This window comes from Bubalus bubalis, chromosome 17 (assembly GCF_019923935.1).
Source record: "Bubalus bubalis isolate 160015118507 breed Murrah chromosome 17, NDDB_SH_1, whole genome shotgun sequence".
In the NCBI taxonomy this organism is placed as follows: domain Eukaryota; kingdom Metazoa; phylum Chordata; class Mammalia; order Artiodactyla; family Bovidae; genus Bubalus; species Bubalus bubalis.
This window is the reverse complement of record NC_059173.1, coordinates 20,447,079-20,468,211: the sequence shown is the minus strand read 5'-3', so window position 1 is coordinate 20,468,211 and position 21,133 is coordinate 20,447,079. Positions and strand designations below refer to the sequence as shown.

Here is a 21,133-nt window from a genome sequence, read left to right as displayed (position 1 = left end):
TCTCCACAAAGAGAAGTCACTCCAATGAGAAGCCTGCACACCACAACCAGAGTAGCTCTGCCTCATCGCAACTAGAGAAAGCCTGAGTACAGCAGCAAAGACCCAGTGGAACAAAAAACAACGGGGATTCCCTGGTGGTCCAGTGGCTAGGACTCCATGCTTTGACAGCTGAGGGCCCAGGTTCAACCCCTGTTTGGGGAACTAAGATCCCATAAGCCACATGGTACAGCCCAAAACAGAAACAGAAAGTATATTACCTTTTTCTACCCCTGCTTTGTGAAAAACAACAGAATGACACAGGTAGCCTCGCCTGGCAATAAATATTTTAATTTTTGTTTCATTTTTATGATGACAAATAATTTTCAAGTTTATTTCCTTTTCTTAAATACAAAGCTAAACCACAAACAGGTACAACCAAGACATTTTATCTCACATTTACACACTCCCATCGGATCCTCCTCCAATTTGCTGACCACTGACCAGGCAAGTGTGGGATTGGTGGGTGGGGGTGGGCGTGGGAGGGGGAAGACTTCCTCAGGTAGCACCGTCGTGAGGCCGGGGCTGGGGGGGCATTGAAGTCGAGGACAGGTTCTCATACCTGTCTCCATTCACATTTACCTGGGAGTGGGCGGTGGGGTGGGGTTGCGCCAGACCCCAGATCGAAGCTCTGGAGCCCCAGGCCCCTGAACTACAAGTTGACAGAAGGTGGGAGTCGGTCCCCCCTTCAGGAAGAAGCTACCCGCTACTCCTGCTGTCACAGTCGAGGTGAAAACTTGACCCTCAGCCATGATCCCTGGGCCTGCCAGCTCCCCTGCCCCCTGGCAGCTAGGGCAGGGGCCCTGCCTCTCGGGGCTTGTAGGCTCGCTCTTTGGTTCATGGCTGCAGCTTTACAGGAAGGACACCAGGCGGTCTGACACACGGAAGCCTTGACAGCCGGTCTGGAGCTTTCAACCCAAGCAGAATCAGGTTGGGGTTGAGGGGGTGGGGAATTGGTTAAGTAATTTCTGGTCCCACTACAAAACTTTAGATTTCTGATTAGAATAGTGTACCATCTCATATCTCTTCTACAGAAGCAAAACCAAGGGTGGAAAAAGAAAAAGCCGAACTAAAAACAACCCAAAACAAAAACGCAGCCACTTCACTCACTTCAAGACCTATATACATGTAAGTTGTCTTCTGTGGTTTTTTTTTTTTGTCTTTTTGTTTTTTTTTTGATTTTTATTATTATTTTTTAAAATAAATTCAGTGTTCACATTTCTATAAAGAAACTAACCCAGTTTCGGGAAACCCTGCCCCTGCAAGGGCTAGGTAAGCAATGCTTGTCCCTGCCCACGTCTCCTTTGATTCCCCGCCCTGATGCGTGAAGGTGCCCGGAAAAGCGGCAGCCCGTGGAAGAGTTAAATCGAGGCCTGGCCCGTGAGCCACCGGGTCAGTAAGCTTTCAAGAAAGCAGAGGGGAAGACTACTGTGAAACCTTTTTTTAAAAAATATTCATACACTTCAATGTGCGCCTGTCGAGATGTCAGGAAAAACAAGAGCTTGGGAACATCCCATCTGGGCCGTGGGGAAGGCAGTGTCTTCCTCGCGCCCACCTGGCACTGGGATGTTGGGGGGGCAGGTATGTGGGGAGCAGGGGAGAGAGTCCTGGCTCTTCGTTTGGAGGCAGGTGCGTCGCCCGGCTTCCTAGTTCATGTTTGACTCTTTCCTCTAAAACCTGTGCCGAGTCTTGGACTGCATGCACGGGAAGCACAAACGTTCGACTTGTATGCAAAAAAGGTACAAAAACAACTAGAATATAAAAGATTTGGTAATATAAGGCCATCTGTTCAAGTCCACCTTGGAAACCTGTAACAGATATTTAAATACTACAGTGAAAAGGCATCTTAATATACTTTTTTCTTAAAAACATCTGAAGTAATCTGCTAAGATTAAGTGTGTAAAAAAAAAAAAAAAAAAAAAAAATCAATTCCCTTTGAGGGCACTTTGTCCTTAGAAGGGGGAGGGGGCGGGACCGTTGGGTTAATGCTTCAGCCAGGGGTAGGCTTCAATGGAAGCCCGGCTGCGGTCCCCATAGTCATACAGAAGCTCCTCCCCAGCCTCGATGTCACGGGAGGCGATGAGGATGAGGTGAGGCACGCCATCGATGTCGTGCAGTTTGGTTTGGCAGTTCCCACATTTACTGTGATTGATCAGTCTTCCCAGGCGATTCGTCTCTCGGGTTGCATCCACGCTGGCAGGGAGGGAGGGCGACAGAGGATTAAATTGATAAAGAGGCTTTTGAACCCAGTCTGAGTCAGGCTTGCTCTCAGCTCTAGTGGGATGATGGTGATTTATGGCCGTGTTTTTGGGAAAGCAACTCAACTCAAAATATATATATATGTAACTTTAAGAGCCCAGAGGGGCGTTGGGTGTGGGGTATTTGGGCGAGAGGTGGAGGAGTGTAGACGGGAATGCAAAAGACTCTGTGGAAGCACCAGAGATGACTGTGGAGTTCAGCATAATAAATAAATGAATAAAAATCAACTCTGTTGGTGAGGGTAGGGGAGAGGCTATGCAGGATGGTGGGGGCAGGCGGGATATATGGGAACTCGCTCTGCTTTCCACTCAGTTTTGCTGGGAACGTTATAAGTACAGTCTATTAAAAAATAAATAAAACAACAATCAGTGATATCATCGCATAGGGGACAGAGAAATAGCAATTCCCAGAGCTGCTCTGGTCACATGCCCCACACGGAAGGCCAGGTGAGCCCCTTTGCGGGCTTTCACGTGACTGGTCCACCGCTTGGTGGCCAAGATTGCCTCCAGAACCGCTTCAATCACCAGAATTAAAAATGGAAGTGGTGTGTGTGGTAGGAAGAGTTGCACTGCAGCTTTGAAAAATGGCAGCAAGAACCAAGCAAGAAGCTGGAGCCAAAAGAAGAGTCAGGATGCCCTCGGAGGCCCTCTGGTTGCACCTCTGCCAGGGTGGGAAGAGCCACTTGAAGCCCCAGGGGACTTACCAGTAGGTTTTGCTCAGATACTGAAAATAGTACATGTAGCAGCCCGTGGAGGGGTCTTGTGCGTACAGAGCCTCCCGCTTCTTGGCGTCGGTGATCTCGATGAGGTCCCCGTGGTATTCCACCACAAACTCACCCCGGGAGAACTGCTTGGTGGCGATGACACCCCTGCCTTTGCCGTCGATGAGGTCGATCTGTTGGGAGGTGCCGAGAGGGAGGGTTGGTTCATAAACAGCAACAAATGCCACCGTGCGTGGCCAGCAGCTTGTAGTACATTCTTTGAACAGCCTTACTGCAGTTGGTCATAAAATCCACTCATTTCACACACATGGTTTGAAGGGTATCATTCAGCACATTATTGTTGTTTAGTTGCTAAGTCGTGTCCAACTCTTTTGCGACCCCATGGACTGTAGCCCGCCAGGCTCTTCTGTCCATGGGACTTCCCAGGCAAGAATACTGGAGTGGGTAGCCATTTCCTTCTCCGGATCCCTGGCATCTTCCCGACCAAGGGATCGAACCTGTGTTTCCTGCATTGGCAGGCCGATTCTTTGCTACTGGGCCACTAGGGAAGCCCATGCAGCATACACAGTTGTGCAACCATCACCAGAATCCATCACCCCAAAGAGCTCCCTTGTGTTTGTTTGCAAAGCACTGTTACGTGGGATCCTGAGAAGTCTGCTAGGTGGGTGCTGCCCATTTTGCAGGTGAGAAAACCTGCAAAATTAGAGATTAGACAGGCAGAGTCATGTGTCCCCAGCCACCAAGCTAGGAAGTGATGTAGCACAGACTCAAAGCCACATCCTGGCCCACTCTTTAGGGGAAAAGTAGGACCCAACATTCTGAGTCTCTCCTTTAGTCCATAATGTACATGCCTGGGTTTCTCCTCCATTTTATTTATTTATTTTGACCTCCTCCTGCACTCCATTTTAAATGGAGATGGAGGGTGACTGGCTGAGAGGCCCAGAACAAAATTCAGATTCCCCTCAGTGGCAGGTGGAAACTGAAGCTTCCCATCCCCTGGGTCCTAGCCCAGACCCATCTGGCCACTACCTCTGAGACTTCCTCCCCTCTCATGCTCCCACTATGTCTGAAATACACTACAAGAATAGGGGGCGGCGCTAGTGGTAAAGAACCCATCTGCCAATGCAGAAGACATGACACTGGGTTTGATCTCTGGCTCAGGAAGATCCCATAAAGGATGAATGGCAACCCACTCCAGTATTTTTTCCTGGAGAATGCCATGGACAGAGGAACATGGCGGGCCACAGTCCATAGGGTCGCGAAGAGTAGGAGACAGCTGAAGCAACTGAGCACGTGAGAGAAAAGCAAATCTTCCTGGGCATTGCCATTTCCCAGGAAAACAGTATAGGAAAAACTAGCCTGTCCTTTTAAAAGTTTCCCCACGTGTCATGCTAAATGAAAGAAGCCAGATACAACAGGCTACACATTCTATGACTCCATTTGTATGAGATGTCCAGAAGAGGCTAATCCACAGAGACAGAAAGCAGACTGGTTGTCAGGGGCTGAGGGCAAGGAACGGGAGTGGCTACTGGTGGGTCTGGGGTTTCCAGTCGGGAGGACAAAAGGGTTCCGGAGCTAGACAGAGGGGATAGTTGCACAACTGTGAATGAAGAATGTACTTAATGCCAGTGAATTTTACACATAAAGAACGGTTACGATAGTAAGTTACATATATGTGTATAAATGTCATCGTGATTAAAAAGAAATATTTACTGGCTGTGTCAAATCTTGGTTGCAGTGCATGGGCTCAGAAGTCGTGGCACTTGGGCTTAGCTGCCCTGTGGCAATGTGGGATCTTAGTTCCCTGACCAAGGGTTGAACCTGAGTCCCCTGCACTGGCAGGCAGATTCTTAACCTGGTCTGTGAGGGAAGTCCTTCGTCGTGAAAATTTTCCTCAGGGGCATCCCTGGTGGCACAGTGGGTAGGAATCCACCTGCCAGTGCAGGAGACACAGGTTTGATCCCTGGTCTGGGAAGATCTCGCAAAGGCGGAGCAGCAAACTAAGTCCATGTGCCGCCAACCCCCGAGCCTGCGCTCTTGAGCCCAGAAGCCTTAGCTACTGAAGCCTGCGTGCCCCAGAGCCTGTGCTCTGCAGAGAAGCCTGAGCACATCAACTAGAGGGAAGCCCCCCCACACCGCAGCTAGAGAAAAGTCCACGCAGCAACGAAGACCCAGCACAGCCATAAATAAATAAAAAGTTTCCACAGGACAGTATCTCATTACATTTCCTTCAGGAGGTATTCCCTTAAGGATACTTTTAGTGTTCAGTCCCTTGACAGCTTGCAACAGTCTGCCTGGTCATAGTGATATCAGAAGGTTAAGGCAGCGTGACTCCTGCATGGGCCTCTGGACCAGGGAGGGCCAGACCTCACAGCCTCAGCCTCCACGAGGTGGGCCCTGCAGCCCCTTACCTTCATTCCTTCTTCCTTCCCGCTTTCAATCAGCTCATCTATTCTTCTCCTTTCTTCAGACTGGGTGGAGAGGGAAAGAAAAAACAAGAAGTGCATCAGCATTCTCACCAAGGCCACTCCGGGAGTCCCAGCCGCCACAGGGTCCGTTCATACTCAGCCTCCATGGCATCGGTCCCCCAGCATGTCCAGGCCACCAAGCCCCCGTCCTTTCCTCATTGCCCGTCTAAGGTGGGCTGTTCACCACCTGGCGTTCAGGTGGGCCAGGAGGGGGACGGGGCGGCTCGAGGGCAGAATAGGGCTTGTGGCAGAATGTGGCCTGGGGCTATGCTCTATTTAGCCCACACAGACTTGTACAAAATATCTAAATTGTGGACATGTAAAAATCAGGACTCCAACTGCATATAAAATTAGCCAGGGCTAAATTGATCAGAGGCTGCACCGCTTGAACAGGAGGTGTGTACCCACCCATTGACCATGTCCACCCTCTGTTCGCCGTGGCATTTCCTGGCCGAGAACAGCACCTGGACGTAGGGAGCCCTCAAGGCAACGATGCCCTGCCCCCACATGCACAGGCACAACCACCTTGTTAAATAATTAGTTACAAGTGTGCAGAAGTAGATAGGTGTAATCGTGGGAAAACTGGGATACGTGGTGGGCAGTGGGGACAGGGACTATCCTGCTGGGACAGAACGAGACAGAGGAGATGAGCTGGGGCCAGGTGAGACACCCTGAATGTGCAGCCAAGGAGTCCATTTTACTCGGCCGGGGAGGGGGGGGGTGCGGGGGGGTGGTTTGGGGACACGCGAACAACTAGCTCCAAGCGTCCTAAAGAGGAAGGCAGCAGTAGTCGGTCCTTGGGGGACTGAGGGCCTGGAAAGGGAGCAAGGTGTGAACCAGGGTGAAGGCAGGAAGGACTCGAGACGTGCCCAGCTGGAGTCAGCAGGTTGCTCTGCATGCCAGGCCCGGGGCTGGCTGGGCTGGGCTGGTGATGACGCGGCCAGGGCACTGCCAACACTGCAGTCCCTGCCCAGTGCGGGCTGCCATCCACCCACGCTGGGCCAACCAGAGAAGGGGCTCCCACAGCGAAGCAACGAGGGGTTCAGGGCATCTCTCCAGGGCCCTGTTTCCACCCTCTTGCCCTGGACTTGGACCTTGGACTGAGCCCCGCCTGCTCTGTCTTCAGCCACAACGAGGAGTCTTCAGGGCTCTTTGTTTCGCCCACCTACCCACACCCTCCCCTAATGCCCTGTCCACTTCGGCTTTGGCTGACCCAGAAGGGCAGTCAGGTCTGGACCAGCCTCACCTGAGAGGAGACCCGGCTGCCTTGCCTTCGGGCCTCACCTCTGCCAGCCACAGCCCCACCAGCCTGGCCAGCCACCACCTGGCCGGGGTGCCCACTCGACAAAGCCAACACAAACGGTGGTGGGCAGAGTGTGGCTCTCCCTGGCCTCTGGCTCTCCATCCAGCCACAGAGTGGGCCTGACTGCCTGCAGACCAAGCTTTGGGGAGCCACTGCCAGCTGCCTTCAGCTCGCCTGCGGTAGAATTCAGCACTCTGGCAACACACCCACTGCAGCTTCCACTCCTCCAGAAAGAAAAGCCCCTGGTTTTTGTTTTCTTTTTTAATTAAAAAAGGCCAACTCAGGCTTCCCTGACCCTGCAGCCCACAGCGGCGCTGGGTGGACCCCCAGGTTCCCTGAGTGGGCTCTGCGGCTCCCGACCGCGGCTGGGAGGTGTCCCGGGTGCTGGGGGCTGGCACCGCCTCGCCCTCTGCAGTGCTGTCTCTAGGCTGACCTCGCACAGCCTCCCACTGCAGGCAAACAGCTTGTAACAGCTTGTTCTTGGCTGAAAGACACTGCCTTTCTAAGGAAATACAGCCAGAGCTTCCCTCTGAGGGGAGAAAAATGACACCCTCCCCCCTTTTTAAAAAATGAAGTCTTGTCAATTCAAAGAAGGAGACACAGAGATGCTGCCTCACCGTCTGTACAGCTACAGATTCAACGTCCAAATGTGGAAGAGTCTGAGGGTTGAGAGGCCGGGGTCCCCCACCTCCCTGGTGGGGGCGGCAGTCCTGAGTGCTCCTCCCAAGCCTAGAGGTTGCTCTGCTGCCCCTGGGTGGGAGGGGGGATGGAAGCAGCTGGGGGCTGCAGGGCCAGGCCACACCCTGAGTTTCCCTAACAGAAAGGCAATAACCACACCTCACTGCATCAAATATTGATCGACTGTGCACAGCTCAGCACTCTGCAAATACGGCGGGCGGGGGCCTTACAGCCCAGTTGGCCTTCCTGCCTGGTTTTCACAGGTTCTGTGGCTGCATGGGGAAGGCCAGAGAGGAGCCCCAGGAAAGGACAACACGGGGGAAGCAATGGTGACAAGGGTTAATAGGTCCTCACTGCATCCCAGGCACGGTTCTAAGTGTTCTATGTGCATTCACTAACGTGCATGACCCTCCCAACCACCAGACAGGGCTCGACTACATCATCCCCATTTCACAGACGACACGGCAGAGAGCGGTTAAGCCCTGAGGTCACACAACCAGAAAGTAGTTCCCAAGCCAGTGCTCTTCATCATCTCGAGACACAAAACCTCTGGACAGCAGACAAACACGCCTCTAAGAAAGCACGCAGCCCACCCCAGTCTCAGGCTCCGATGGCCCTGCCAAAGCCACTTTCCTTGGAGGTTCTGACTTTCCATGCCCCACACTACAGGCGAAAAGGCTCCTTCACAGAAGCATCTTAACTAAGCACCACAGTGACCCAAGGGAGTTATGACGACCCCCACTAGACCCAGGAGAACATCGGGGCCGCGGAGGCCAAGAGACTTTTCCCGTGACAATGCAAAGAGAGCTCAGGTGGTGCGCAGTGAGCACTGCCCACTGGGCCACCCCGCCCCTTTGAGAGCCGATTTGAAACATGTGACCCTACCTGCAGCTCAGCCTTGCTCTTCCTCGAGCTCCTTCGCACAGGGTAGAAATCTGTGAGCTTGCGATTCTGCTGTGTTTTTCCTTGAGCTCTGGGGTGGGAAAGGAAGAGGAGGAACCAAGCGTTAGCTCTGAAACCATGTTCACAGCCAGGAGGCATGCGACCCTTCAGGAGCAGGCTCCTTGGAAATCGGGTCATGTAAAACACCTTTGTCCACTGTGGCCCTGGGTCACTTCAGCTCGCCTGCCCACAGCAGCCTCAGAAAGAGTGCCAAAGGCAGGCTGCCTACTCTCAGCAGGGTGGGGGCTCTGGACCCGAGGCAGACCAGGACGCAGCAAGTAATGGTATCCCTGGTGCTGTCTCGGGAATCTGAGCCTTAATAGCTCAAGGGCCTGAGAGGGTGGACGGCCTCCCCCCAGCTGGTACCCAACAGGTCGCCCTGCATGAGAAGTGGCTCCAGGGAGCACTTACTTTTTCCTGGGGGCCTGTTTGCCCCTCACAGGCTTTTTCAGGCCCTGCTTGGCAGCGGCTGCATTGGGAGTATCACAAGACGAGGTCGGGGTTTTGGGAGGTTCTGCAGCTTCAGATTTTTGGTTTGGAAAAGGTGCCAGGGGACCTCTCCTGGCGTCTTTGATCTTCTGTTCCTCGGCCTTCATGGAGCTTCGTATTGCATTCCCAGAGTTTCTTTTCTCTGTGGGCAGAGGGTGGGGAGAGACAGGCTGACTCTGGACCTGACACCTCCCACTTTCCAGCCCTCGGATGCTTGCTAAGACAGGCTCGGGGAGGAGATTGGGGGGGGTGGGGGCGTGTTGGGCAGTAGTGCCCTTGGGCTGTTAAGCCTGGTGTCCACTAACCAGCATCATGGGGAAAAGATCTGGCTTTACTTTTTGACCCAGACACTAGGCAGAGCTTTTGGTCTCTGCATCATTCCCCCCCGCCCCCCTTTTCTAGCTTTGCTGAGGTATGATTGATCAATACAATTATAACATATTTGAAGTGTTAGACCATGATAAGTTGATATATATATACTGTGATTGGATTCCGTTCTTGTGATTAATCAACCCATCAGGTCGTCTGCATCTTGAGGGAAGAGCCTTTGAAGCAGAAGTGACACAGCCAGCAACATTGGCATGAGGGCTCCATCGATGGCTTTTGAGGAAACGGGCTGGGGGGGGGGGGGGGGCACAATTCCCACAGGGTGGGGCAGCATTGGTAGATGGAAGTAAGGTGATAAAGCAGAACCTCTTCCCAACAAAGACCTCTTCCCCAAAGGCTAGCTCCCTGGCATGATTCATTTCAGATTCTTTTTTTAAATCCCTCTTCTAACAGGGTCGAAGCATGGCATTCACAGTGGTTCTCAGCATGGTGCCCCAATACCGGTTCAGTGTGTTGTGTGGGACGTCGCCAATGACTTGTTACTAAAAATACTCATGGAGCGCCAGTATTGGACTGTTTTTTTTTTTTCCATAAAATTTTTTTACTTTTTAAAAATAAATATTACATTACTGGTGGGAATGCAAAATGGTGCAGTCACTTTGCAAAAAAAAGTCTGGCAGTCTTCAAAATGTTAGAGAGTTATCATCTGACTCAGCAGTTCTAGTTCTAGGCATCTATCAAGAGAATTAAAAACATATGTCTACATAAAAACCTATACACGAATGCCCGCAGAAGCTTATTCAGAAGAGCTAAAAAGTGAAAACAACTCTAATGTCCATCAACTCACAAAATGTGGTCTATCCACACGACGGAATATTATTCAGCCACAGAAAGGAATGAAGTACTGACACAGCCTACAACATGTACGAACCTTGAAAACATTATAATGTACACGAGACCAAACACAAAAGGTCACATATTTTACAACTTCATATATATGAAATGTCAAGGTCGGGCAAATCCAGAGATAGAAAACAGATCAGTGGTTGCCTAGGGCTGGGAGAAAGTAGGAATGGGAAATGATTGTGAGTAGGTACAGGGTTTCTTTTTGGGGTGATGGAAATGTCCTGGAGTTTGACAGGGGTGATGGCTGCACAAATCTGTGAGTATACCTAAAACCAGTGAACTGTACCCTTTAAAATGGTGAACGTCAGGATATCTGAATAATAGTTCAACAAACGAAAGAAAAAAATAAATACATCAGCAGCCATCCGGACTGTTCTCCAGGTGGTCCAGATACACTGTCTCCCTGACACAGACAGACGGTGCTCCCTGACACACTGTCTTGAGTGGAATAAGAGGGAGTTAAGGCCAAGACGTCAGGCATAACCTTAGGAGTGGGTGGTATTCATGAACATTAGCTGTCACGTGAGTCTGTGTCAAGGCAGGAAAAGGATGAGAATCATGGATAGACGCCCAGTCTGTGGGGGTCTCCTCCAGTGTTCATCCAGCCCCCCATTTCAATTGTCACCATGTAGTAACACTTCGAGTCAAATAAGCTAACTTGTGCCCCGTGTCACCATTCAGGACAATCTACATCCTGCCCCATCCCAGAAGGGCTGTGAGGCTGGCTTATGGCATCTAGAGAGAGGCCCTTTCCAAGTCTCAGTGTGGTTAGTGCTGGCCTAAGTGCTACGGAAGCAGGGACGCAGGGAGGGGCAGGCTGTAATGTTTCCGGTCCAGTGGAAAATGGGCTGACAGTATGGAGCGTTCACAAAGTCCCCCTCCCTTTTCTTTTGGCTGTGCCACGAGGCTTGTAGGATCTTAGTTCCCAGACCAGGGATTGAACCTTCTCCCCTGACAGTAAAAGCACAGAATCCTAACCAATGGACCACCAGGGAACTTGCTCACAAAGGCCTTTTGCACCCATGCTTTAAGTGGTCTTCAGGCAGGACTCCTCTCTCCCACTGATGAAAAACTGAGGCTCAAAAACACGTAGCAACCTGCCTGTGACCCCTCCTTTCATAAACGGCAGAGCTAGGATTAGAACCTAAGTCCATTTGAAATAACATTACCAGGGGTAATCAGGCCGAGGGTTGGCTCCTGCCCCTGGTTCTCAGATCTGGACCAGAGGTTGGGCTACCCCATCCCTTTATGGCACTTTCTGTTAACAAATACAAAGCTTCCTTGTACAGAGCTGTTGGAGCAGCTGGTAGCCGCTGTTTCTTTAAGGCAAGTTTTAGAGCACAGTAACTGGGGAAAGTTCACCACTAGCCCCCATCCCCCCCTCACCCCTACCACCGCCACTTTAAAAGGGAGTATTTGGGTTACAGCAAAATTTCCAACAGGTTTCGGCATGTTTTGCAGGGCCAGACAGAACTTTCAATAAGTATTTTCTTGCTCAGCATTTTAACTCTAAATCTCATTCTGGAGTACGCGGCTTCAGAGTAGCACTGAACACTTGAGTGGAAAGAACCTTTAGAACTGAGGTCAAGGCCAGCTCAGAAAAGAGAAGGAAGTCAGTTCCTTAGGTTCACATGACTCAGCTGCAGTACAAGTGCCTGGTCTGGACAGCCCAGACTCATCATTTCTGTACTTTTAGCGCCTGTAAACCTCTCTAACGACATGCCAGCTGCCTTATTTTGGCAACTTGGCAAGAAAACCAAGCTTGAAGGACATGCTAACTCTTGTAAAAACAGGGAAAACCTGTTAGACCAATAGGGCACACGCCCTGGAACACGCGGCTCTATTCCCCCCATGTCTATGTTTCTTAGCAGCAAGACAGGACATGATTCAAACTTTGCAAACTTTGGCTTGAAAAGATTGGATAAGGAAATCTAGCATACAGACATTATTACTGAGGATGCAACCGGTCAGCGGTGGATAGAGCAGGGCCATTTCAGAGGCTTACCGTCGCGTTTCCTGTAGATTCCGGCTAATGGCTTCCCCTGGCATTTGACTTCGTATTGTGCAACTGAGTTCTCTTCCTGAAGGGGGGAACGCATTCCAGAGCATTTGTTCGGGCTCATGTAGGTATAGATCTTTGATTGCCCGGTAAATACATTCTCCTAAAACGACAAATGCATATTCTGAAAGAGGCTTGAAGAAGAAGATCTTACAACATTTAGACGGAGAAGGGGCAACCGGAATCCAAGACAAAAAAAAGGAAAAAAACATGGTTCAAAAACTGGGTTACTAGGGGAAGCCTAGTAGTGGAAGGTTTAGAATCCCCCAGGTCCAAGTTGGTCTCTAATTCCAGTCTGTTAAGGAGGGCAGGGGGAACATCTGGCCAGCGAAGAGAACCAGCTGTCCACAAAGATCCACAGAAGCAGGAGGCAACCTACCAGTAATAAGAAGGTTAGACTGACCAGGGCAAACGAGGCCAGAATTGGAAGGGCTGGCCTCTGAGCAGCAGCTGACTGCCCTGGCAGGAGCTGCAGGAACTCCAGCACAGACAGGCCTCAGGGAACCTGAATAACCACTTCTTGGACCTGAGGTCAGCTCGCTGGTAGGACTTGCCAAGACTGTCTGAGCCTTCTATGAGCCCAAGCCCGGCCCCTCTCAAATCGTGCAGTCCTAGGACTGCGGGACTGGGCTGCGGCTGGGGAATTCTCTCAGGCTAACTAGGCGGGTGCGGAGCTCAGCAGACCAAGGCATTTAGGGCGGTTACTCTACTGCGGTGGGCAGGCCGGTGGGGCGGTACGGGTCACCGCTGGTGTCTCTGGGTGTGGGGCCTCTCCTCTGCGTAAGCACAGACGGGAGGAGGGCTTTCCCAGAAACACTGCTGGGCCTTTCTGCCTGGTGAGCCATTCACCAAGTCAGCGAAGACCTGTGACCTCCCCGAGGGCCCCGGGCAGGCCCCGCACACTCTGGGAAGGCGCAGCCGCCACCGGGATGGCCGGGTCTCGGGGTGTGGAAATGCCATAAAGACACAAACTTTTCCGAGGTCGGAGCTTGCCAGGGTCATGGCGGAGCGAGTGGGGACGCCACTCCCAGGCAGGCAGCAGAAAAGGAAGCTGCCCGGCCGGGCGCCCCGCCCGCACCCCCGCCCCAGGGCCGCGGGCGCGCCCACGTGCTCTCGGAGCTGGGCCCGCGGGGGCGCCCGGCCGCACGGCCCCTGGGAGCGCGCCGAGCGAGTGCGGGAAGGGTGCCTGCTTACCCCGTTGGTGCGGGGCCTCCCCGGGCCCCTCCGCTCCACCATCTCCGGGCCCGGGGCCGTCGCTGCCACCGCCGCCGCCGCCGCCGCCACCTCCACCGCGCGGGGCTTGGACATCTTCCTGCCTGGAGAGGGGGACCCGGGGGAAGCGGGGGAGGGGGCGCTCAGGGCGCGGCGGGGCGGGGAGCGGGGCCGCCCGGGCCGGGCGCCGCGGCGGCGCCTCCCGCCGCAGCCATGTTCCGAGGGCCCGGCGGCGGTGGGCCGGCCGGCCGGGCCGGGCCGGGCCGGGGCCCGCGTCGCCCTCCCGCCTCCCGGCCCGGCCGGGCCCCGCGCGCCGCCCGCCCCCCGCGCGGCCGGGCCCGCCACACCCACCTGCAGCCCGGCCAGGCCCATGGCGGCGCGCCCCTCGCCCTCGCCGCCGCGGCCCGGCCACCAGCGCTGTCGCTGCCGCTGCTGCTGCTGCTGCCGCCGCCACCAGCGCCGCCGCGGCGCCCCGGGGAAGGGCCGGCGGCGCCCCACGGCGCCCCCTTCCCCCATGGCCTGCGAGGCAGAGCCCGGCACCCGCGCGCCGCGGCAGCCCCGGCCGGCCCGGGACCGAGGACGCAGGGAGGGAGGCGCTGGCGGCGCGTCCTCCGCGGCCCGCCCGCTCGCCGCCGCCGCCACCGCCCACCGTCCGCTCCCGGCCGGGGAGGGGGCTGGCAGGGGCGGAGCTGAGAAGCTCCTCCGGAGGGAGGGAGGGAGCGAAGGAGGGCGGGCCCGCGGCCGCGACGAATCCCAACTCGGGCGCGCCCCCTCGCGCGCGTCCTCAGCCACTCGGGGAGGAAGGGGTGGGAAACATGATAATGACAGCCCGGGCTCTCGGCCGGCCGGGCTCCCACTCTCGCTGGCTCCACGGATATTTCGGGAGACCCGTCCGTGCCAGGCGCAGCGGGCAGCGGTGAACGAAAGCCCTCCTGTGTGCCTGAGTCTGTGCCCACGGAGCGTTTTCGTGGGCATTTAACCTTCCCGGCAAGCCCCTAGGGGCCAGGTCCTGCGGGTAACCCGTTTATGATGGGGATGCTGAGGCTTAAGGGAGATGCAGGGGCTTGCCCAGAGCCACAGAACTAGAAAGTGATCAGGTCAGATGTCAAACCCAGGCGGGCTGCACCAGATCCGTGCGGTCCCTGGGGAGATGGAGCCGGGAATTATAATAACATGTTTGCTGGGCGCTTCTCTTGCATACCTTGTCATTCAAACCTCTCAGCAGCCCTTTGAAGGTAGAAACCTTATTATTTTCTCTTCCACAGACAAGGAAAACCACCTCAGAGAAGTGAGGAGCTTGGCCAAGTTCTCAGAACTAGAACTAGATTTCCAGGCCAACAGACCCCAGAGCCTACACTCCCAGCCACTAACTTACCAGTTATAGAAATAGGTAGGGAGGAGCTAATGGTGTTGCAGAAGGCTTATTAGCAGGTCACCCAAGTGTCCTGTCCCCCCATGAGAAATGTCCTAGGAGGCAGTGGTTCCAGGCACTGTGGTATCTCGGCATAGATTACTGCCCTGAACCACTGTGCTGTAGCCATTAGGGTTTGAGGGCTCACAGCCAACAAAGAGTCCCTGTATTTGTGCAAAGTCATAGATGCAAACAAACACCTCAGGGCATCCCGCCTTCGGTTATGGCCTGGGAGGCAAAGATTGGGTATCTCTCCCTGCATCTGCTCCAGAGGTGCTTTGTGACAAAGGCCAAGTCTCTTCCCCAGCCTGGGCTGCAGCATCCTCATGGATAAAAAACCAAGATCAATGAATTCCACAACTTACCGAGGGCACCTTCCAACACCCACATAAACAAATGGCTATCACTGTAACTAGCTGCCTCCTCCTCCTCTTAGAAGGGATTAGACGGTGGATTAAATGGTAAGACACTGCTCAGGACACAGCCTCCCAAATCAGCTCATGCTTTAGAATCCTTCACAGGGCTGCGGAAGTCCCTCCATCCCCACCCAACCACTAATTCCAGCAGGGTAGGGTACTCTGCCCACTTGAATATCCAAGAGACTATGCAGAGACTTAGGATTCCAAAGGGACACTCAGGTTGAGCCATTTGAAACAGTGTCTGTTACCTCTGCCTGGCAAAGAGGGTTTGTAGTTTGTTGCCAAACAATCAGGGGGATCTTGGTTTGGAGGCAGGAAACAGTTGCTCAAGTCATCTTGTCCATTTCTCATACGATTTTTCACTCCCCCACCCCATACACATACCCATGGCTACATCTTCCTCTATTTTAGTGCACAGATGCAGAGGATACACTAAAATACAAGTCTAGCACCCATTCCTCTCAACTCTGCAGCTCTAGTAGCTAGAAAATGTAGTACCAATCATTCAGTAAAGTTGTAGAACAGTTTCTTTTCTCTGTCATGAGGTTCCTATGGGCATAACAAATACATATACCCAGTCACAGAAATAAAAACTCTTAATGGTGCCCAGGATCTCATAGAAATAGAATTCATCACCAATGATACTAATCTCTAACATTTACTGAATATTTGAAAGTGTTAGTCACTCAGTCGTGTCTTACTCTTTGAGACCCCATGGTTTCCCACATTGCAAGCAGACTCTACCGGCTGAGCCACCAGGGAAGCCCCTTTCATTTTTCCCATCACACCAAAATCATTTAAATTACTATTTTAGCAGTAGTGCATTTAAAAAATAGTTTGCTTAAATTAATCTGTAGGGGGAAACAAAGTGAACCTTTTGGCCACTGAAATAAATACTTAATAAGGGTTAATAATAATTATCACCGAGAGCCAGGTACTTTATTATGTCAGTTAATCTTTACAAACTGTTATTTTCATTTTTCAGAGGTGGAAGCTGAAGGCCAAAGTCACTGGACATACTCTAGCCATTCTCTCTGCTTGTTCCACTTTACCTCATTTTTTTTATTTTATTATTTTTTTTGATGTGGACCATTTTTAGTTTTTGTTGAATTTGTTACAGTGTTGCTTCTGTTTTATGGTTTGGGTTTTTTTGGCCTGGAGGCATATGGGATCTTAGCTCCCCTGGCCAGGGATGGAAACCTCACCCCCTGCACTGGGCCACCAGGCAAGTCCCTCTACCTCTCTTATTTAGCCAAAGTGAAGAGGAGAGTTCCCAGCTTCTAGCATAACAGGCTTAGGAATCACCTTTGTAATGTATGGTCAGTAATTCTCACTGAGTCACTTGACCTCCCCCCCACCCCATTTGTAGTTATTTATTTCTTAGGCTTCATTATTCTTGCAAATCATTAAATTGGGCATTTAGTGTAATCAGATATTGAATTATTTACAGTATTTCAAATGACGGATCAGTCTTTTTCTTCTAGAAAAGCAGTCTTTGTTCACAGCTTGTAGCTCACTTTGAGAGCCCTGCTAAGTCACATGAACATAATGTTCAGATATCTGGCAACTCCTCTCTGTTTTAGAAATTTTACAATCATGTAAATATTTACAGCCTCAAAAGTATTCATTTGGGTAGGATCTGTCCTTCTATCAGATGGCCTCCTACTTGGTCTGCCTCTTTCTATTGTGACTGTCTCCAGTTTATTGGAGCTAGAGTGGTCCCCAAGAACACAGATTTTCATCATGTGCTTCTTACCACTCCTCCCATCCCTAACCATACCCTTTTGCTTTTAGGATGAAATCCACAGTCCTCACTGTGGCCTATAGCAGCCTTCCCACCCCTCTGGCCTCACTGTGCTCTCTCTCTGTCTGTGTTCATTGTTGTGTCTTTAGCAAAGGGCCTGGAACACAGTAGGTAATGAATAAATGCTTGTCAAATGAATGAATTAGTACTTTAGAGTCTTGAGTTTGAGGACAGCAGTATACATTTTTTATGCTAAAGCATCTTCATATTTATCAATATCTTAGTCACATAACTCTTAGGCAAGTGATTTATCTTCCCCAAGCCTCAGTTTCTACATCTGTGAAATGGCATAGTATCTTCTCATAAAGGGTTGGGAGGGTTACAGCCTAGAAACATTCAGTAGCTCGCTTCCCTGGTGACTCAGCGGGTAAAGAATTCATGCAATGCCAGAGACGAAGGTTCGATCCCTGGTTTGGGAAAATCCCCTGGAGAAGAGAATGGCAACCCATTCCAGTATTCTTGCCTGGAGAATTCCATGGACAGAGGAACCTGGTGGGCTACAGTCCAAGGGGCCACAAAGAGTCAGACATGACTGAGTTACTTTCACTTTCATAATTTTATTCAGTTGTCAGATAAATTAGCCAGATATTATTAAATATACTTTTAGATGCTTAACACTTTCCTGAAGAAGAATATTTGAGGCATCTTACTTTTCTTTGTGGACTAGATTATGAAGCTCTTTAACTTGAAGTTTACTATGCCTTATTTCTTAATCAAAATCTAGGTAAGTCTTGTTCCCAAAGACCCTAAAGGGATGCTATGAGAATAAATGATGCAACTGGGTGCAGGGGCTGAAAACAAAGAAGCCCAATAAATATCTGCTGAATGAATCCTTATTTTGTTCATTATGATCGCTATGGGGAGCCTGGGCTTCCCTAGCGGCTGAGACGGTAAAGACCTGCCTGCATACTGCATTAAGGCAAATTCCTACTAACGTGTAATACCCCGGGAATTTTGAGAAAAATGTAAAACCTCGACTTATTTCTTTTACATAATAATTCAAGTGAACCGCCACGCTCAAGTTTTTGCATGGAGACACAGCGGCTGGAAACGACCAAGCGGTTAGAGATCACTTTGCCGCATAACGTGGGTCTGTCCTGACAGCAAACTAACTGTGCGAAGAACTTCAGGCAGAGACATCGACTCCCTCGCAGCAGCACAACCCCACCCAAGCCATCTCCCGTGGGCAGGAGCCCTGATCAGCTGCGGCGCGAAGGGCCGCGCCGGGAGGTGCCAGGGGACCTGTTTCACCCCAAAGTGGGCCAGCGGGGCCCGTCTCCGCCCCGGCGGCGCAGAGCTGACTCAGGGAGTGGAAAGGGAAAGGAAAGCGCCTGCCGCGGTGTCCACTCGGAAGCGCTCCCCACCAAGTAGGGTACCGATCTTTGCCCTCGCCTCGGGATCACCTCCTTTCCAAACAAGAGAGAGCCGCAAAGCAAGCGAAGCCTCGCCCTCCCCCTCATTTGTATCAATGACAACAATTCCCTTGAGGCGCTAGTCGCTTTAGTTTCCAAACACCTTTGACATATGGCCCCGTTGCCTCTCGAGAGGCAGGTCACCAAGTGCCCACACTTTAAAAAGGGGAAACCGAAGCACGGGAGTGGGAGGGCTTTCTGGGGGCTTCTGGAGCGAGGGTGGGGAAGAGGTGAGAAAGGTTCCGCAGCCCTTCCCCCCGCAACCCTACTAGTCCCCGCGCGCCTTCCGAGCAGCCGGCGGGTGAACGCCTTCCCGCCGCTCCCGTCACTTCGGTGTCGCCTGCAGCGCGACCCCCCAACCCAGCAGCCCCGGCGCTGGCCACCGGGGCCAATACCTCTAGCCATGGCCCTGCTCTGTCACCGCCTAGGATCTCCCGGGAAACGCAGCTTTCGAAAAAAGTTGCAACAACTGTAGCCAACTGCTCCGCCGGGTCCCGGCTGCTGCCCTGATTGGCGCCGCTGCCCGTCTCTTCTCACGCTGCCCGCCGTGATAGGCAAACTCTGGAGGGAAAGCCCGCCCTTTTCCCCGCCTCCTCAGCGGGGGCGGGGCGAGCGGCCGCACTTTCTACAAACGCTTTCGGGACAGGACTCAGCGGAGGAGGAGGGAGGGGGTTTAAATTTTACCGTCTCTCCGCGTTGATTGGCTGTGCTGGAAGGGGAGCTGCCCTGCCATTGGGGGGCTCCAAACTCCTCCCTCTGGCGGTGCTGAAGCTCCGCCCCGGGGAGATTTAGTCACGCGGCTGGCGGCCCCGGCTTGGAGTAGAACCACAGGGGACTTCCGGTTTCTCTCGGGTTTGACCGGAACCCAACCTTTGACCCCTCGACCCCCCACTTATGGGAAGCTTAGCCCCCAGCAGTTTAACATCCGAACCACCTTTACCTTTTCAGCAGTTTAATCCATTCATTCCTACGTTGCAAGGTTTATGGAGTCTGTTCTTCCAGTATTCAAAACCCGCGGGCAGAGTTCTTACCAGAGGCTGAATTGAATCAGCCTCCCGGAACCACGGCGATCCTAGCCCAACATACCCCAACTGTTTTACAGATGGGGAAACAGAGGATCAGAAGGAACAGGTAACTCACTTGGTGCCCAACGTCACGGAACAGTTTATTTCTGGGTCCTGGATCAGTCTTTTGAGTCCTAGTCCACTAGAGGGCTTCCCTCACCCCAGGGAAACAAGCCTGCGCTTTTCCCCACCCAGAGGAGCCTCGGTCGGTTAAGTCCCTGAGAAGCACGGGTATCCTAGGTATTCTTTGCTTTGAACACAGATAAGGTGTTCAGTTACAGCTCTTCCTAGGGATCCTTCCTGGAGATAGGAGCAGAGGTCCATTCTCTTTGGTTCCCGAGATGATTTTGGAATCCCCACCATTGCCCAAGGACCCTATCATTTGCACCAGGAAAGTAGAAGAGCAAAACAAGGTGATATATGTGAAAGCACTGGGAAAAGTAGGAAGCAACACTTGTCACTCACTGTGCTTTTTGGTATATCATTTCAGCTCTCTGGTCCTCAGCTTATCCAGCTGTCAAATGATGGGGTCATCTGTGATCTGCCAGATTCCTTCCAGCTTCCATTGATATACAGAGGTTTTTACTTTCACTAAAATGCATTAATTCAACATTTATTGAGCTGTTTATTGGCTCTGTCCGATTCCCCAAGGACACAGTGGCAAATAAGACAGATGCCTAAATTTTTTAGGAAAGAAATAAGAAACCACCTTTTAAAGGTAATATTAAGGGACTTCTCTGGCAATCCAGTGGTTTAGATTTTCACTTCCAGTGCAGGGGGCACAGGTTTGATCCGTGGTCAGGGAACTAAGATCCCAAATGCCATGGGGAGCAGCCAAAAAAAATTTAAACAAATTTAAAAATAAAGATAATACTGAATAGTGATTAATGCTGTGGGTAAAATGAAAATAGGGAATTTTACAGAGCGCGTGTGGGGAGATGGCTGCTTCTATAGATTGGTGAAGTTGAGAAATCCTCTTTGAGTTTGTGACTTTAGGTTGTACCCTGAATAAGTAAACCCCAAGGGAGAAGATACTTGCAGGTAGAAGGAATAGTGAAAGCAAATCTCCAGAATTGGGGATCAGCTTTGGTTGTTTTAGGAAAGAAAAAGAAACCCAATGTGGTTGGAATTGAGTATATCATGGGGAGAATGGATGGGGCTTCCCTGATAGCTCAGTTGGTAAAGAATCCACCTGCAGTATAGGAGACCCCGGTTCAATTGCTGGATCAGGAAGATCCTCTGGAGAAGGGAAAGGCTACCCACTCTAGTATTCTGGCCTGGAGAATTCCATGGACTGTAGTCCATGAGGTCGCAAAGAGCCAGACACAACTGAGCGACTTTCACTTTTGGGGAGAATGGAGGGGATCAGGCTGGGAAAGTAGGTAGGGGCTAGATCGAATAGGCCACTGAAGGCTGTGCTGGTCTCTCAGGGGCAGTGCACTCTTCTCTACCCTGCCCAGCAGTATCCATCCTGCAAACTGTATTGCACCTTTGTCAGCTAGTTTTAGGTTCTGTCGATAGGAGAGGAGACTGGAAGGCAGGGGGAGGGACTCACTTGTGCATGCCCTTTTACTTGCTATTCCTATCATGGTAAGTAATGACATTTTGCTTCTGACAGGGCAT

General features: G+C 51.9%; 1 protein-coding gene and 1 long non-coding RNA gene across 5 annotated transcripts; one reads left to right on the top strand and one right to left on the bottom strand.

Moving 5' to 3' along the window:
* Positions 1-306: 306 nt before the first annotated feature.
* KMT5A (lysine methyltransferase 5A) lies at positions 307-19,001 on the bottom strand. 4 transcript variants are annotated; one of them, XM_025267773.3, is made up of 8 exons: positions 18,842-19,001; positions 13,383-13,504; positions 12,135-12,291; positions 8,819-9,038; positions 8,351-8,438; positions 5,428-5,487; positions 2,999-3,189; positions 307-2,229 (listed from the first exon to the last, which is right to left on the bottom strand). In XM_025267773.3, the coding sequence occupies exons 1-8, from the start codon at positions 18,849-18,851 to the stop codon at positions 2,019-2,021; spliced, it is 1,059 nt and encodes a 352-aa protein (XP_025123558.1). In that variant the 5' UTR covers positions 18,852-19,001; the 3' UTR covers positions 307-2,018. The 4 variants fall into 4 exon arrangements, with proteins under 4 accessions (XP_025123558.1, XP_025123559.1, XP_025123557.2 ...); XM_025267774.3 differs by lacking the exon at positions 18,842-19,001 and adding an exon at positions 13,752-13,887; XM_025267772.3 differs by lacking the exons at positions 13,383-13,504; positions 18,842-19,001 and adding an exon at positions 13,752-13,980.
* A 228-nt stretch (positions 19,002-19,229) lies between these two features.
* Positions 19,230-20,120, top strand: LOC102392760. The gene is made up of 2 exons (XR_326065.4): positions 19,230-19,577; positions 20,001-20,120. It is a non-coding gene; the product is annotated as an uncharacterized LOC102392760 (long non-coding RNA).
* Positions 20,121-21,133: the final 1,013 nt, after the last annotated feature.

Coding starts and splice junctions, on each gene's coding strand:
- KMT5A (XM_025267772.3), bottom strand. CDS start 13,916: ATGGGGGAAGGGGGCGCCGTGGGGCGCCGCCGGCCCTTCCCCGGGGCG. Junction 12,292..13,751: donor TGGGCCTGGCCGGGCTGCAG/GTGGGTGTGGCG, acceptor TTGTCGTTTTAG/GAGAATGTATTTACCGGGCA. Junction 5,488..8,350: donor AGAGCAAGGCTGAGCTGCAG/GTAGGGTCACAT, acceptor CTCTCCACCCAG/TCTGAAGAAAGGAGAAGAAT.